The 19684-nt window shown below is 37.0% G+C and overlaps 1 protein-coding gene across 1 annotated transcript; it reads right to left on the reverse strand.

Moving 5' to 3' along the window:
- Positions 1-5415: 5415 nt before the first annotated feature.
- Positions 5416-9595, reverse strand: LOC140881413 (probable LRR receptor-like serine/threonine-protein kinase IRK). Its single transcript, XM_073286704.1, has 2 exons — positions 7497-9595; positions 5416-7070 (listed from the first exon to the last, which is right to left on the reverse strand). The coding sequence occupies exons 1-2, from the start codon at positions 8954-8956 to the stop codon at positions 5621-5623; spliced, it is 2910 nt and encodes a 969-aa protein (XP_073142805.1). The 5' UTR covers positions 8957-9595; the 3' UTR covers positions 5416-5620.
- Positions 9596-19684: the final 10089 nt, after the last annotated feature.

Genomic DNA, 19684 nt, shown 5'->3' on the forward strand with positions numbered 1-19684 from the left:
AGGTATTTAAATTTAATTCATCTTACGGAAGCATGTTGGACCCTAATCTGGAGTATATCGGCTGAAAACCTTGCGTAACTAATAGTCTTGCATGGCCGGGACTAGTTCGATAGGTATAACAAAGCCACGTACAAAGGATTAGTTTTAATTATATTTTAATTCAAATATGGGGACCATTAGGGACTTAAAATAAAGAAAGGGGTGTGTAGGAAGTTAGTTAAAGAAAAGTTTGGTAGTGGGGAGTTTAAAATAATTTGCCTATTTTTTAACAATTAACCGTTAATTAATATTTCTTATCAACACCATCGTGGAATTTTTGGGGAAAAAATATTTCTAGAAATGTTATTCATCATGACAAAGTCCAAAGTTATGGATGGATTACGAACGTCGGCTTGAGGACATGAGTCGCTGCATCGCATACTTAAGATCATAAATCCACGTTTTGATTTTAAAAAGTTGTCTGGTTTTCTGCTCTATTGAAATACTTCTTTGTCAAACCAAACATGGTTAACTGACTCGTGTGTTTACTTCTCAAATCCATGAGTTTAGAACTTGGAACATTGAGATGATACTGATATGATAGGTTTATAAGAATAGAATGTGTACATCATAAGTTATAAAATTATATAACTAAGCTACTATCATTGCCAATTTAACCGAGAAGGCCCAATAAGTTTTTGACTCAATTTTATCACTAGACACTGATACTACGATTACTCCCACAATATATATATATATATATATATATATATATATATATATATTTTAATAATCATGAGATTTATATTATACCATATGAAGAAAAACTACAACACAAAGTTAAATAATTGTAGGAGTAATAGATATCAATCATATCACACCGACATAAGAATAACTCAGGATAAAAATATGGACAGTTTAATTTGATGTCGATTTACAAAAACAAAACTGGAAAATGCTACATCCAAGGCTGGGATTTACAATATTCGACAGTCAAAGCCCAAACTTGAGGAATCGAACTTCGGAATATTTAGCACTTTCAATGATCGGGTGAACATCAGATCATTCGGCTATAACATGCGTCAAATTTGAGCTTTTAAACTAACTAAGAATTCCTCTCATGCCCGTAGTTTCAGCTAACGTTGGAGAGAAACTGGACAATATATTATCCTTAAAATCCAAAATTGTTCCCTCAAATAGTTTCTTCACATAAATTAATACTAGCGATAACGCACAGACATTGCATGTATATGTAACATAATATATAAATATAATGTTTAGTGTGTATATAATATAGCATTTATTTTTAAAATTTTTTGATTTAATAGGATATATATACATTTTTTGTAACTAATTAACACTTGTATGGTTTTTTTTAAATTTAAGATTGAGCATACCAAGAGATCAATTAAGGTGATCTTGCTTAATATATAATATAGATATATCGTAATAATTATTATATTTTCTCAAACTAAATTCTTGAATATTTGCACCGACAGTCGCCCCATTTGTTGTGTGTGTACACACATACTTGCAGTACTTTTTTAAAAATCAAATTTAGTTTTCATCAAATATGATTTGAAAGACTTTAATCAATTTTTTTAAATTTATTTAAAAAAATTAAGAAAGAAAGTCACCCGTTTTGCTTAAAAAAGAAATCCGTCAATTAAACTCGATATTCATTTGCTTCTCAAAAGATCATAATACATTGTTATTTCAATGAATTTTGAAGTATAATAGTCATCAACTCCAAGTAAATCATATCAGACAATGATGAGTATGACTATTATCATACGACAAATTTTGTAGCCAGATTTCTGTAATATATATTTATTGAAAAATTCATAAAATTTTGTTATTAAAACAATGAAGAGAAAATTATATTAACCTTACAAAAATAAACTAACACAGAAAATGCAATATTAACTGTTTTCCAATCCAAAATTTTCATACGAGCTCCAAACGAAATGTATGATTATTTTTGCTTGTAAATCATTTATATTATTGTTTGCACACAAAAAATGACGAGTGAGTGTGTTGGGGCGTGTCAGGCACATACGTGTCAAAATACGAAAAAAGTGAAAAACAAAATCTGACTTCTAAATCAAAAGAATATGAGCTCTGGTTCAACCGTCGGTCTCAGTCTCTCCGATTAAGCATCGAAAACTAAGGAAAATAATTTGTAAAAGTGATGGCAATAAAATTGAAAGATTCAATAATGACAATCAAATTAACTTCGTCATTGATTGAAAGAAAATATGCATAAAATTTACAATAAGAGAAATTAAAATAAGCTGCTGAAAATCATGAGGAATTACGAAAATACAATTGAAAATATAGACTTCAAGTTTCTGAAAATATGAAATAAAAATGAAAACTTAGAAATCTGCAGTATTGCTATTGTAAAAATCGAGAGCTTTTTGAATTTGATTTGTGTTGATTGTTGAATTATTGTGTTTTTTTAGAGCTTTGTTTCTTCCTTTTAATTTGCGGGTTCATTATAACTGTCGTCCCACAAAATCAGCAACATGAGTCATGTCACCTCTCCATTTTCTGGTAAGTTCGACCATATCCCATGGGTATTACCCATGGGGTAGGTGGAACTCCCTCATTGGTCCAATCATGTGGGCCCCACATCAATCATGTGAGGTCCACATCATTTGGACCAATCACATGTTTTCACCTATCCTATGGGGTAGGACCGAATTTTCCTCATTTTCTCCACTTTTGTCTTACTTGACTTGGTCTACTATTGTAACTTTCAATTCAAGGCCTATATTCAAAATATTTCTAAAGTCTTGCTTTAATTGTCGAGTTCCTCGAACTGATGCACCATTTCACTTGCTCCACTAACTGTCCCACTAACTTCAACATGCCTCACTTTCTTGTAATTGAATTTGACCTAGTCTTGTTATCTCGTCTGTCTCTAATTAGTTCCTCGACATGGTTCTCCGAGTACCCGATTTCACTCCACTAACGTGTAACTATTTTGACTTGGTCTTTTCCTTTATGTTCATTTAGTTCCTCAAGCTGGTTCCTCACGCACCCAAGGTTCCCCGAGTTGATTCCTTGACTTTCGACATGAACTATGATTGGAACTGCAGAATACTATCATTCAAATAAATAATTTAGACATTAATTAGTTGGTTTCTAAATTAATTAAATAATCTATTTTTTAGGTCAAACATTATGTCTCCTTTATAGAAGGAAATGTAAATGATCATTATTTTTGTTTGGGAAAAATATCTAACAATGCACATATATACATGCACTTGAGTAGTACACAATATTTAGGTATCAACCACTTAACAATCGATGTAACTTTTTCAAAATTTACATTCAACATTCAACATAATCATTTTATCATTAAATTAAATGTATACATATTCTACAATATTTTATTAAATAAGCCAATTGCAACCTATAAAAATATTAAATTTTGAACAAACATGGACTTATGAGGCTTATTAAAATTTTTTTAAAAATAATTTTAAGAATGTGTCAAAATGTAATAAAATTATGTTGTAAATATAAATTAACGGACCATGATTGCATATCTCAAGAAAACACATCTCTATGGTCACTATAAATATTTTTTGATATTTTAAGTCAAAATAAGTATATTTTGGAAGTGGTGCACTTCAAATACAACATCATGGGCATTCATTGTGTTGCATGAATATGGTTGCATCTCTCGATAATTTTTTATTTATTTTTTACAAAAAAAGGTAATAAAATGTGGACATCTTAAGCCACCTTTTATTATCCTTGGGCCAACTTTCTCTTCATTTAGTATGAATATTATTCTTCTTGTCACCCTTTATTTTTCCGAAATATTCACAATCAGACTTTTATCAACTTTCTTGTCCCCCCCCCGCGCACTATTTTTTGCATGTTAATTTCAAAACTATAATATATTTCAAATTGTTATTATTATATGTGGGCATGCCAATTGTTCATGGCTCGACAAATATACCATGATTATGTTGCACAAGTGCTAGAGTTCGTGCCATATTTTAGGTGGCCCAAGAAATCCAACAATGATGAACAAGCTATACTATCATATATATAATGTAAAATTATATTATCCAAAAGTCACTAATTCAGTTTAACTATACACACCGACGAATCGTTGGTATTAAAAATTTCGATTCGTCGGACGAATTTCGAAAAAAAATGGAGCGTATCCGATGCATTGTGAGTCGTACATATATATGTAAGTTAAGATCGAGTTGATTTTCCACAAAACATATGAGTTCAAACCAAACAAATCGAACCGGCCAGATTCTCACCTCGATGGATTGTTAATGGAAAAATAGAGTAACATAGGCATAGAACAAAGATTTGGGTAAGAAATTTGGGTGAGTAGTACTCAAGTGTACTTGATAAAATGCTGCCTCCTATGTGCTGGTCAAATCGATTAGGTAAATTTAGGGCCCAACACAATCTTGCCAATAAAATTTCCCCAAATTAGTATTAGGGTTGGGGACAACTCATTTGAGTTACCCCATGCACATGCTACAAACAATTTCATTCCAAAAAACATTATCATTAAACACTTTCACTTTAAATGTCCAGTTGTAGCATATAAATGAAATATTATATATAATAACAATGGAGAAAAACAGAGAAAAAAAAACGTCTTGAAAATATTTTGGGTGGTGTACGTGTATGTAATATATAATATATTCGTTTATATTGTGTGTAATATATTTATATTGTTAAAAGTTTGTAAAGTACACACACAAGAGTACAAATCTTGAAGAAATGACAAAAAAAACAAACAGATGGGTTTCAATCTGAGAAAATGACATGAAGAAGAAAGGAGAAAGCACGTGAATTTCGATGGCATAAAAACCTAACAATCTGTCTTATTCTATCGAAAATAATTTTTTTATAAACAAATAAAAACTCTCTACAAAGAAAAGACAAAAAATAAAATAAAATAAAATTACATAGAGCTATATTGTTAGCAGTAAGCCATAGATGGAAACTCATGGAGCCGAAAATGAAGAATCTTTAAATCTATTAATACTTTCAATAAAATTATAATTAAAACTTATTTTGGCATCAAAAGAAATAATTTAAACATGTTTGACCAAATTATATGTTAAAAAGTTGCATACACACACTGACAGCACCTTATATTTTATTTCCATTCTTTATTATGGGTTTTCTCCATTCTCTTTGGTTGTGTAATTTTAATATTCATAACTTAGATTTATTCGCTTGGGGGAGTGGGGATATCAGAATCTTGATAGCCCTGCGGCCAGACTATCGATTTCTGCTTTTGACTTGCAAAACCAATATTATAATTGACATGACATCTGTCTCAATTTGTACAGTTGAGTGTGTGAATTTATGCTTTTGAAGTGGAAGGATGGTATCAGTAATGGCTCAAGATTTAGCAATGTTTTTAAAGGCCCCGAGTTGGAATCAACAAAAAGAACAAGTAATGGAGTTCAAATTTGACAATAAATTACAAAATCCAGGAGTTTTTTTTCCCTGTTTTTGGTGGTGAAAGCAACATAATGGGATCAAAATAATTCCAAGAATTACATCTGATCACTTCTTGAAAAATAAGCTAACCGGGATTCTTGATTGGGCAAGATCAGTCTTCGTTAATGCATCTCCTGAAATCCTAGAAGTTAGAATCATCCTGGCTTTCTGAAGGGCATCTAATCAGCTCCAGTATGTTAACCACTTCTGCCATGTCGGGCCTGTTCGACGGCACCTGGGACGTGCAGATTAGGCCTAGTTTCATCACCGGAATCGCCTCGTCCATGGGAAATGCCCCCTCCAACCTATTGTCCACACATTCCTCCACTTTGCCTTCTTCTAATGCTCCTCGAACCATATCACATAGCACCACAACATCATCATCCATGTACTCGACAGGCCTCTTGCCGGTCACTATCTCCAAGACCAATACACCGAATCCATAAACATCACATTTTTCGGTTATTTTCACTGTTTTGCAGGCAAACTCCGGCGCCATGTAGCCTAAGGCACTCTGAATCTTGCTGCTTAAAACGTATCGATCCAGCATAGGTAATAGTCTTGCTAAGCCATAATCTGCAACCTTAGGTTCACCAGAGCTGTCAATTAAGATATTGCTTGACTTCAAGTTGTAGTGGATTGTGTTCTTCAGGTGTAAATGAGCTAAGCCTTTCGCTGCGCCAAGAATGATATTGAATCTCTCATTCCACGAGAGGTAATTTCCAGCACATGTTTCATGTAGGTGTTTATACAAATTTCCACCCGAGACAAATTCATATATAAGAAGCTGTAGTGATGGGGTCCAGTAATAACCGTCAAGTGCCACCAGGTTATCATGACGAATTCTCCCCAACTTCTTGATTTCCCTTTCAAAATCTTCTTGGGATTTGACAAGACCCGAAGCAGTGAGTTTCTTGATGGCGACTGAACGCCCATCTCTAAGAATAGTTCGATAGACCGTGCCAAATCCCCCACGGCCAAGCTCACAGTCTTTGTTGAGCAGAGCTTGTGTCCCAGTGCTAAAATCGGGGTCTCCTGAAAACATAACAAGTTTTCCAGAATCGCCATCTCCAGTCGGTGAATGGCTAAATTCATTACCACCAGAAAATGTAAGAGCTACAGCAGAATTAGAAGTGGAAGACCGTACACGGAAATTCAGAACAGTTATGGCAACTACACCGATGACTATAGCAGCGGCTGCACTGATGGCAATTAAGGCTGAAATGCTAAGAATTTTCTTCCCATGACGAAAACTTTGGGGGTTGATACCGGGTGCATCATCCGTAGAATTGGGATTGAGTACGAGCGGCTTAGGAAGGACAGTAGGGCAACTTTTATGGACTGCCGCTCCACAAAGAGATGGATTTCCTGATACTGATGATGGTGCAATGGTGTTGAAGAAACCACCTGCAGGCAGCTCACCTTGTAGTTGGTTCTCTGAAATGTTAAACGACTGCAAGCGAACAAGATTTGCCAGCTGCTTTGGTAGAGTTCCTGTCAGCTTGTTGAAAGATAAATCTACAATTTGAAGGTAGCTAAGCTTGGCAAGAGAAGCAGGAACCGGTCCCATTATTTCGTTATGAGCAAGAGACCTGTCAAAACGCAGCAACATCCAAAAGGAACCCATGTTAGAATGGTAGAGACTGAACAACTTGGCCATTACTGGGTTTTTAATCAAAGATATTTTACCATGAAAATTCTTAAGGATGGGTTATTTCAGGGATGGCTTGCTCTAAAGATATCATCTTACAGTTCTCACAAAACTAAATAGCATTCTAAGATTGTACAACAATTATATATATATAGCACCTCGGCGATTTATTTTCAATCATTTAAGTAGGATAAAAACTAACCACTGAAAAATGTTCATCACAACTATGAAATAGTTTTAGCTAGCAACAAGATAACTATAGTAGTTTAAATCAGAGACAATTAAACAAAAATACTGAAAAAGAGCCAAGATATTGACAAGTTGCACGATAAATAAATTAAAATTATATAACCGGCATAAAACTTACAAAATCATCAGTGAAGAGCAATCCTCAATAGTCAAAGGAATGCTTCCCCCCAACAAGTTCCTTTCCAGTCTCAATTCATTGAGGGAGATGGCTCCTCCAATTTCAGCAGGAATGCTGCCATTGAACTGATTCTCGCTCAAATCAAGAACACTTAAGGTCTTCAACTGTCCAATATCTGCAGGTATGCTGCCCATGAATGAATTCCTTGCCATATTCAAGAACTGCAAGCTGCTAAAATCCCCAACAGAAGATGGAATTACACCAGAAAACTTATTCTGGGATACATCCAAAATCAAGAGCTTTTTACGAGAATTTTCTGTTGAAGAATCAACGGCATTGTCAATGCTGCCACTTAAATTATTATCAGACAAGAGAACTTGCTCCAAGCCAAGATTAAACATCCAAGAAGGGAAATTTCCTGTCAAATAATTATGACTGAAATCAAACACTAGAAGGTTTAAAAAAACGCTCATAGATTCGGGTAAGTTTTCAGTCAGGGCATTGTTGGATACATTTAGAATCTTCAACGACTGAAGCTTCCCAATCGAATCTGGAACTTGACCGCTAAACCTATTTGCAGAAAGATCAAGGGTCTCAAGACTTCTCATATCTCCAATCCATTGGGGCACGTCCCCCACAAATCCATTTTTGCGTAAAACTAAACTATTGCACAAAGTAAGATTCTGCATTGTGCTTGGAAGCCATCCAGACAGCGAATTTTCGCTCAAATCAATTAATCTCAGAAGCAAACAGTTCCCAATTTCATGAGGGACTTCACCGGTAAACTGATTCTTACGTAAATTTAATGCCCTCAGATTGTTCAAACCTTCTATGAGCTTAGGAATTTTACCCTCTAACATATTATCAGACAAATCAAGAGACCTGAGCCCTGGCAATGACCAGAGCCCAGAAGCCAACACCCCAGAAAACTGATTAGTCGAAAAGTTGACGGAAGCAAGCATAGAACATGAGCTCAAACTCTCAGGAATCGTGCCTGAAAACTTGTTATGAGCCAAGGAAACAGATCGCAATGACCCACATTGGCTAAAGAAATCACTAGAAATCAATCCGGAGAAGCCATTATAACTCAAATCCAAGACCCTAAGATCAGGAAGCTGAGCTAGGCTGAGGCTTAATATACCTGTCAGATTGTTTCTAGCAAGCGAAAGCTTTCGAAGAAACTGCAGTCGGAGAAGGCCTCTGCCAAGCTTTCCTGAGAGCCCACAGCCATCAAGAACAAGGTCAGTCACTCTATTGGATCTGGGGTTACATTTTACGCCATACCAATTACAAGGGGTATTATCATCTTCGTTCCAAGAAGTTAGTTTGCCATCAGGATCCTTGACATCAGCCTTGAAAACGATTAACCCCAGAACATCGTCATTTAAAGAAGGGCTAAAAGATGTCACTAAAAATGGAGATAAATAAATGAGACAGAAAACAAGGAGCAAATTTCTCATTTTCAAGAAACTGCCACGAAGCTCCTAAAACGTTAAGACATTGTTAAGCCTAATGGAACCCAATGAAGAATAATCCTTGTTTACCGAAAAAAACGTAGCTCAACGACTCAAGGGAGAGCGTAAGCGGAGACAAAAAAAAAAAAAAAAGCAGCTAAAACGGCAGATGATTCTTAAAATCCCTCTAATTCTTCAATACACAAACCATACTACCTAAACTCCACAAAAACTTGCAAATGAATCAAAGCATACACATACAAATATTACGTTTGCAATGACTTTAACGGCTAGAAATCGAGACCTGATGAAAAACACGAGAAAACCCAGAAAAGAATCTTAAAAAAAAAACCCCAAATGAGCAGGACCAGAAAGCGAATGAAAAATGGAGGTCAGACTCGGGAAGAAATTAAAGAGCGAGAGTGAAGTAGCGGACAGCAAAACAGAAATAGTTCCGATCCCAAGAGCAAGAAAATGAAGTCAAGAATGTGGCGAGCTTCGCCGGAATACTCTTTATGAAAGGTGAATGGCGCGAGTGTGAAGTTGAATGGCGTGCAAAACAGGCAAATCCCGCCGATAAAAGTGGAGAGAATGGGAGTTTCCGGCGACAGGAGTCAGTAAAGCATTTAAAGCACTCCAGCTCTACTCTCTCATTTTTTTATTCTTAGACATGGCTTATTTATTATTAACTTAAATAAATAAACAGAGAGGGAAACCCAAAAGTAATAAATAATCATGTTCATATTTATAATTTTAAAGAATAAGATTTTAACATAAAAGTGATTTTTTTTTTCTTGAGTGATTTAAAGAATATATTTCCGTCATAAAATTGATACATGAGAATATCTTGCATGAATTATTATTATTATTTTATTCTACACAAAACCTCTTAAGATTTTCTTAAAAGAAAATATTTTTTTTTATTTTGACGTGGGAATCCGCAGACTACGGTAGCAAATCATTAGCCAATTGGCTTCTGACTCATGTGAAATAAAGTCCCCTTCGGGGTCAATCATGTTTTCAAGATAAATCGTACTAAGCAAATTATGTGCGACAGGTTAATCCAAGAAAGTGTTGATAAGAATAATCGAACTCGTGACATCTGGTCAATTTATCACTTACTCCACCAACTAAGACGCCATGTCGGGACATAAAAAAGAAAATATTACAGTAACTTCTGGTGTGTGGGTTTTTGCTCGAACAAGCCCGAGAGAATAATATTCCGATTTAAGATCCATTTATTGTAAAGAAGAATGATCTAAACTTTCTTATTATCGAAGATATCATTTATTTACATTGTACACTTTACATAAATGACAATGATCCCTTGTCCACCAACTTTTATGTGGCACTTTAATGGCTTTAGATAGGGCATAAATCATGATACATGACAATTATGATGAATGGCAAAATGGGGAACTAATTAATTACTTTCACAGTGCAATTAACCGAGAAATTTTCATGACTTGCCTTGTACTCAAACTCATGCAATTATTTGTTTTAGCATTGTCGGTTTAATTAATTTAAAAACTCATTTTAATCTTATTGTAGCATGATGTACGTACACTTATTTCATCTTTCAAATATATATATATATGTGGTCTCCGATTTTTTCTTGTTTTTAAAAAAAAATTATAAACTTTATCATCTACTTATTTCAAATGAAATTTAATTAAAATTTGAAAACGGGGGAAAAAGTTGGTGGAGGAATAAATAGAGTGGGTGGCGGCAATAAAGAAGGTGGGAGTGATAAATAAATGTGAGCAGGGAGAGGGGGCACAGAATATTGCAGGTGGGTTGGAGAGGGAGACTACCTTTTCCTTTAAAGCTTTCTTGCTGCTTTAAATTCTCCATTCAAACCCCCCCAAAAAAATCTCATAAATTTTCTGGGTTTTTTTAAAATATTTTGGTTTGCGTGTAAATTGTAATCTTTTAATTTGTACGTTCGTCACATAAGATTTACATAATTTATAAGCTATCACGTCAGTTTGTACTCAGTATGCACCAAATAACTGAAGAGACATTAGATAACCATACATTTTTTCCATCGCCTAACAAATGGTCAAGGGACCAAAAGTATAAATCATTATGTTTCGTCAATATATAACACAACATCCATCTTTGTATCTAGTAAGTCAAACAATTTAAATAATCCATGTATTTTTTTTAGAATAAGCATATATATATATGTACTATGTGTGTGATTTTATCCCCTAATAAGTCAGATTTATTTATAGTTTTTAGTAATGATACATCCATATTTAAAAAAAAAAAATGTATGTGATGGTGGGAGACATGTGGTAGTAATTGGTTTTTTTATAAATTTGTACCCGATGCATCATATTAATTACGTGCATCAAAATGGCAATAATTAACACACCGATAACATATATGGTCTATGGATGAAATAAATGTGCATCGGTGTAAAATACTTAATTACATTAATGGTTTTATTGTACAAAAAGACTTTGATTCCGAATTATTTTATCTAGGACGATGTCAGCATTATAATAATAATTATGCATATGTGTTGAGATGTAAGCTTTCAGATGAATGATTTGGGTATTATCTAAAGGGTAGGATCTCATTAACCATAAAAATAATATCCAAAAACGTGGCTAAAATTGTACCTAATTTACATTTTTAACAAGTTTTTTACGATACATTTTGTAACAAATTGAGTGTTTAATGTGTGTCCATATCTATGTTTTTCCATGTGTACAAAGCATTACAAAGCACGGGCCACGGTGTACCGTACCGTTGAAAATGAAAACCCATTAAAGCCAGCAAATGGTGAAAAGCAAAAAAGATCCTAACTCAATTAATTTAAATGTAAATTGCTCAAAAATATCCAATGCAAACATGTTTTGCTCTGTACTTTTTAGCCATTTTTTTGTACAATATTTTTTGTTAATTTGTACCACATCTTGTATGGTTTTGTACCATATTTTGTATTGTTTTGTACCACATTTTATGACTAGGAACCCCAAAGCAAAACATGTTTGCATTTTGGGATTTTTGAGCAAATCGCCTTTAATTTATTATGTTCGTTCTTTAATTGGCATTAAAAAAAACAGAATAAATATCTATTTCTACCTTGCTCACTGAATTATTGTCTACAAATACGTCATTTAATTATATTTTTGTGTTATATAAGACATCGTTTGGTTCGAGGATAGGATAAATAATACTTGGATAAGTAATATAATGTAATATAAAATAAATAAAAAATGATAGTAAATATAATATTTGATTTGATTGATAGATTATAGTTTATTTGATTTGATTGATTGAATTTTATATTAAAAATATAAATTACCATTTTGCCATTTTAAGATTAAATAAAATATGAATAATATTATTTATAAGGGTAATATAGTAATTTAAATTCAATGATTTGATTGATGTAAGATAAATGATTAATGATTTGATTGATGTAAAATAAATATTAATAGATGAATAAATAATATAACAAAAAGAATGCGGGATTGGATAGGATAAGTTATACAAGTACTAATTGTACTCGTACCAAACAATACCTAAAAGTATGAAATTTAATACGCATACATACATATACTATAGTCACTAACCAGTACTCCTTATTCCTCGATTGTATAAGCTCTGTTTTTTTAACATAAATAAAGAAAAACCATTGGGAAATCAAATTATATTGCATTTTTTTTCAATACATAATTAATAGAAGTATATTAGTAATATTGATACATATAGTACAAATCTATATATTGGAGGACAAAAAAAAGACATTTATAATTAAACGGAAATAATATAAGATAAGGAAGAGATTTGCTATCCTCTTTCTTTTTTTCTTTTTTCTTTTTTCTTTTTTCTTTTTTCTTTTTTGGCTATCGTGGTAAAAGAAGACGGATAGAACCCAAATAATAGTATATCATATATGTTGTCGAAGTGAGTTTGTTTGAGTGAAATTATTTTTCGTGCCTTTGTACGTGTCTCTTAAAATGTCAACATGGGGTCAAATTTGCAATACACCTAATTTTGGTACCTTTTGCTTAAAAAAACTAAAAATACAAATTGGTGTGTAGCGCAAAATTTTTTATTTCTTGAAATTAAGAAATAAAAAATGGATACAAAGTGAATTTGAGAAATTAAATAAAGATTTGTTGATGCAATTTTTAAATAATCCATCGATTCTCCTCTTCAATGACAATTTCTTATTGGATATGAATTTCCTGAGTATTGATATTCTTTGAAGACGATTTGATGTCTTGAGATTTGATTTGATGTCTTGATAAAGTTAATTCGATAGGTTAACACCTTGATATCGAATTAAACTTCAAAATTTGGGAAGAACGCGATGAACTCCTTGAATCGCGCCTTGAAATTTGTTATCTTGAATTTGATTAAGAACACAATCTTCTTGAATTTGATTTATTTGTTGAAAAACACGAACTTCTTGAATTTGATGAAGAACCCGATCTTCTTGAATTTGATTTGTTTGATGAAGAACATGAACTTCTTGAATTTCATGAAGAATACGATCTTCTTAAATTTGATTTGTTTGATGAAGAACAAGAACTTCTTGAATTTGATGAAAAATACGATCTTCTTGAATTTGATTTGTTTGATGAAGAACACAAACTTTTTGAATTTGGTGAAGAACACGATCTTCTTGAATTTGATTTGTTTGATAAAGAACAGGAACTTCTTGAATTTGATGAAGAACACGATTTTTTTGAATTTGATTTGTTTGATAAAGAACAGGAACTTCTTGAATTTGATGAAAAACACGATCTTCTTGAATTTGATTTGTTTGATGAAGAACAAGAACTTCTTGAATTTGATGAAGAACACGATCTTCTTGAATTTGAATGAATTTAAATATATTTGAAAAAGAACGCAATTAATCACTTGAATCACGCCTTGATCTTCTCCAATTTGATGGACTTGAAAAAAAACGTCTTGAATTGCGTCTTGAACTTCTTGAATATGACTTGAGAGAAAAACTCTTGAATTCTTATACTCCTTTGCTTCAGTCTTCCGTGTTGTGTTTTTTGTTGGTCATCTGCTCCCTATTTATAGCTGAAGGATGCAGTGTAGTAACCCGTATCCAAAAGTAATGATTAATAGGTAATTAATCAAGTGATCGTGTTTAAATTTAATAAAACATGATTAAAGAAATTCCAAATGGATTAACGGAGCCCGAAAATAGATCCAGGATACTAAAAAATGGTGGACATGGCTCGGGAGGTTCGGACGCTCCGAACTGGTGTTCGGAGGACCCAAACGTGATCGGAGTCAGGATCGGAGGCCCGAGAGTTTGGATGTTCCGAAGGGGAGTTCGGAGGATCCGAAGAGGATCGGAGGCTCCGTCGGTGGAATCGGAGGACCCGAACAGGGTTAGGGCTTACGCCATAAATTACGTCAGCAAGGTTACGTCATGACTGACGTCACTGATGGGATTTCGGAGGACCCGAAGTTAGGATCGGACGATCCGATCGTGTTCGGACGATCCGAAGTCATGATCGGAGGATCCGAAGCAGTTCGAAGGGCCCGAAGCCGAGTTCGGACGGCCCGAACTTCGTCTATAAATAGAGGAGCCGAGGTTCATTTGTGACTCGCTCAATTCCTCTCTTCTCTCTCAATTCCTAGGCATTCTAACTCAGATCTATGGAGATCTAAGCGTCCTATGGGAAATCCGGAAGTGGCTTAGTGATCTAGACGTCGTCGCAGAGCTGTGGCCTAGTTTTGAGGCTATCGACAGCAAAGGGCTAACGACGGACGCAGGTATATCTTTGGCATCCTAAAAATATTTAGAAGTATGCATTAGCTTAGTTAAGGCTTTTAGAGCTTTATTGTTGATGCATGGATATTTGCATTGTAGTAGCAGTAGACTGGACTATAGGCTTGGAGTATAGGCCAGTGGAGCTAGGTTTTTGACCAGCAGTGTTAGAGGTACGTAAGTACTGACCGAGATAGCCGGCATGATATATTTGCATGTATGTTGCATAAGTATATGCTATATGTCTTATCATGTTTAGCATGTTTTACCGTCTTAGCACATACATGATTTTACGAGTGACTGCATCCGAAGAGATGTGAGTCATTGACAGTCTCCATAGGGAACAGTGATCTCATATTGGACTCGAGTCAGGTATGACAGTTTTCATATGGGACTTGTATCATGTTTTGGATTCGGGTCAGGACGGGGTTGGCTCAGCCCTGATATGGAATATACGAGTACCCCGCGGAGTAGCTCTCTAGCCGGTACTGTATATTCCCGGCGTCATGAGCAAGAATTTTCACTTGAGTTTTAAATCATATTGTGTGCGCATATTTGTATTTATATCATTGCTTCGTATTGAGCGTTCTAGCTCACGCCCCTATGTTTGGGTATTGTGGTGTACCTTGTGGCGGGGCAGGTTTGAGGCTGGACGGTCCAGGCGGCTCTCAGCATGATTGAGCTTGGGAGAGTGCGAGGTTGTAGAGGGTAGGGATTTGCTTACCCTGAACCTTCGATTTGGTTGTATAATAATATTTATACACGATTGTTATCGTCGGTTGTATTCTGCCGATTGGATTTGTTGTATTTTAATTATCCGCCCTTTACGCTTTAAGTTTTAATTGCATGCGCTTTTATCGTAACTCTGATTAGTTAGTGGATCTGGGTTGGGTCGCTACATTTTTGGTATCAGAGCGCATTGCACTGGGAATTTCGTAAAGCGGATTAAGTTATTATCTGTTATTGTGTAACAGATGGCAGATTACGATGAGAGCCACGATAGCGGAGGCGACAGTCGTTGGGGCGATCCGAATGATCGTAGACGTCGTCAAGGACAGCCTGAGGAGCGCAAGCGAGTAAGCATGCGCAGATTCAAGGAGGTTAGCCCGAAGCCTTTGACGGGAGGTGAGACAGCTGAAGAGGCGGAGGATTGGCTTGAGAGGATGGAGCAGTGTTTTCAGGAGTTCCGTTGCACAGATGAGGATAGGATGGAGATTCTTGCCTTCATGATTGAGGGACGAGAGAGGAAGTGGTGGAGATCTACTTTCGCACCGTTTATAGCAGCTAGAGGAGTAGCCACATGGGCTGAGTTCCGTGCTGCTTATCAGAGGTTGTATTTTCCTCCAGCTCTTCGTCAGGCGAAAGCCAGTGAGTTGTTGAATTTGCGACAGGGGACGATGACGATCGAGGAGTACCAGCAGAAGTTCTTTGATCTGCTACCTTTTTGTCCTCATTGATGATAGTTCTATGGCGAAGTTTGATCATTTCCTTCAGGATTTGAATCCTGATATTCATCGGATGGTTGCTGTGGGCGGCGATGGGACTTATGAGGATTTGGTGGACCGTTTTCGTCAGGCTGAGGACAGTATTCAGAGGAACAGGGGACTTTACTCTTCTTCTTCCAGGTCAACGAGTGCTAGTGCTTTGGGCCCTAGGGGACAGTCTTTCAAGAATCCAGGAGGTACTTCTTCTTCTTCTTCCTCTGGATCTGGTGGAGTGCATAAATTTGGCGGTCAGAGGCCGAACCGTTGTCGTCAGTGCAGACGCAGACATCCGCCAGGGCAGTGTGGTCGATCGACCAGTGCGTGTTTCCAGTGTGGCCAGGAGGGTCACATGAAGAGGGATTGTCCGATGCTGGTTGGAGCAGCGAGTGGTTCCGGAGGTTCTCAGGCATCTGTTCAGCCACCTCAGTACCAGCAGCCACCTTTCCAGCAGCAGTTTTCGCAGCAGCGCCAGCAGCCGCAGCAGTCTCAGCGACAGCCTACTCAGACTCCTTCTCGGGGTCATTCTTCTTTGAGGCCACGTGCCCAGGGTCAGGTCTTTGCGCTTAACCAGGAGCAGGCAGAGGCTGACAGTGATCGGATGATTGCAGGTATCTATAGTTTATGTGGTTTTCCTGCATATGTTTTAATTGATGCTGGTGCATCGCATTCTTTTGTTTCAGCACGTTTTGCTAAGAAGTATAAGTTATCATATATTCCTCTAGACGTGTTATTAGTGGTTTCTACTCCTATGGGTAGCGAGGTTTTAGCCAAGCGTCTAGTTGTGGGTTGTGTTTTGGATTTTGAGATCAGCTTAGTGCTAACCTGATGATTCTAGCGATGGAGGATTTCGATTGCATCATTGGGATAGATCTATTGACTGTCTATTGAGCGATAGTGGATTGCTATCAGAGGTTTGTTCAGTTTCGACCAGAGGATGACGAGTCATGGTATTTCTATGGTGAGGGAGCACGACCTCCGATGCCAGTAGTTTTTGCTCTAAAGGCCCGACGTGCTTTAGAGTCTGGAGGGAAAGGCTACCTTATCTACACCATTGACGCATCCTTGGGAGAGCCAGATATTCGGGAGATACCAGTGGTTCGTGACTTCCCCCGAAGGAGATTTTAGGTTTGCCACCAGTGAGGGAGATCGAGTTTGGCATCGAGTTACTACCAGGGACTGCACCGATTTCCAGAGCTCCTTATCGTTTGGCACCCTCAGAGATGAAAGAACTGTAGAAGCAATTACAATATCTTCTTGAAAAGGGTTATATTCGACCTAGTGTTTCGCCGTGGGGAGCCCCAGTGCTGTTTGTCAAGAAGAAGGATGGTTCAATGCGGTTGTGTATTGATTACCGTTAGTTGAATCAAGCGACAGTGAAGAATAAGTATCCTCTTCCGCGGATAGATGATCTCTTTGATCAGTTGCAGGGTACTTCTGTCTATTCGAAGATTGATCTTCGGTCTGGGTATCATCAGTTGCGAGTCCGACAGGAGGATGTTCCTAAGACAGCATTTCGTACACGGTATGGACACTATGAGTTTTTAGTGATGCCGTTTGGTCTGACGAATGATCCAGCTGTCTTTATGGATCTGATGAACAGAGTTTTCCGCGACTTTCAGGATAAGTTCATGGTGGTGTTCATCGATGATATTTTGGTGTATTCTCGCAGCATGGATGAGCATGCCTACCATCTCTATACTGTATTGCAGGTCTTGAGGGAGAGACAGTTGTACGCAAAGTTGAGCAAGTGTGATTTCTGGATTGATCGAGTTGTGTTTCTTGGTCATGTTATTTCTCAGAAGGGCATATCTGTTGACCCTAGCATGACAGAGGCTATTCTGAATTGGTCGCGTCCGACTACAGCTTCTGAGATTCGTAGTTTCCTTGGTTTAGCAGGATACTACCGATGTTTTGTGGAGAACTTCTCTCAGATAGCTAAGCCTTTGACTCAGTTGACTCAGAAAGATGTTTCTTTCGTGTGGTCTGATGCTTGTGAAGACAGTTTTCGTGAGTTGAGACGTTGTTTGACGACAGCTCCGGTTCTTGCTTTGCCGTCTGGATCAGGTGGTTTTGTAGTCTTCACTGATGCTTCTCTCCAGGGTTTGGGGTGTGTGTTGACTCAGAATGGTCACGTGATTGCGTATGCTTCCAGACAGTTGAAGACTCACGAGGAGAACTATCCCGTACATGATCTAGAGCTTGCAGCCATTGTCTTTGCTTTAAATATATGGCGTCACTATTTGTACGGAGAACGATTTGAGATCTTTACCGATCATAAGAGTTTGAAGTACCTGTTCACTCAAGCTGAGTTGAACATGCGGCAGCGTCGTTGGATGGATCTGTTGAAAGATTATGATTGTGAGATTAAGCACCATCCAGGTTCTTCTAACCCCGTTGCTGATGCGCTTAGTCGCAAGGTTTATGTGAGTTCCCTTCGTACCAGTTCAGTTTCGAAGGCAGTGTAGGAGTGTTGTTCTTTGGGATTCACGTTCCGTCATAAGAAAGAACAGCAAGGAATTTGTGTTTCTTCTGTGCTTGCAGAGCCAGCGTTGTATTGACGAATCCGTGAAGCTCAGAGTTCTGATCTGAAGACGCAAAAGTTGGCCCGTCTGGCTGAGGGTGATAATAATTCTGGTTTTCATCTGCAAGGAGACGACCTGTTGTGTCTTTCTGGTCGAGTAGTTGTACCCGAGGATTCTACTTTGAGGGATGAGATCTTATCGCAAGCTCACCGCAGTCGATTCTCTGTACATCCAGGCAGCATAAAGATGTATAAGGATCTTCGCACTCGATTTTGGTGGAAAGGGATGAAGCGCAGCGTTTATCAGTTTGTGTCCCGATGCCTTGTGTGTCAGCAGGTCAAGAAAGAGTTTAGACGACCCGAAGGGTTACTTCACAGCTTAGAGATTTCTGAGTGGAAGTGGGAGCATGTGATGATGGACTTTGTCACCCACTTGCCTATGTCTTCCAGTAATTGTGATGCTATTTGGGTTGTCGTGGACCGGTTGCCGAAGTCAGCGCATTTTCTTCCCTATAACCGCGATTATACCTTTGATAGGATGACGCAATTGTATGTGCGGGAGATTGTTCGATTGCAAGGGATTCCGTTGAGCATTGTCAGCGATAGAGATCCGATATTTACCTCGAGATTTTGGGGTAGTTTCCAGCGAGCCCTTGGTACTACTTTGAGCCTGAGTACGGTTTATCATCCAGAGACGGATAGACAATCCGAGCGTACTATTCGCACTTTAGAGGATATGCTTCGCGCAGTGGTGATGGATTTTGGCCCAGCGTGGCATGATCATTTACCCTTGGTGGAGTTCGCTTATAACAATAGTTTCCATCGCAGCATTGGCATGGCACCATTTGAGGCTCTTTACGGACGTCGTTGTCATACACCTTTGTTTTGGGACGAGGTTGGCGAGCATCAGGTTGAGGGTCCTCAGATGATTCAGCAGATGACTAATGCAGTGGAGTTGATCCGACGTAGGA

The sequence above is a fragment of the Henckelia pumila genome, chromosome 2 (assembly GCF_033568475.1).
Source record: "Henckelia pumila isolate YLH828 chromosome 2, ASM3356847v2, whole genome shotgun sequence".
Lineage (NCBI taxonomy): Eukaryota > Viridiplantae > Streptophyta > Magnoliopsida > Lamiales > Gesneriaceae > Henckelia > Henckelia pumila.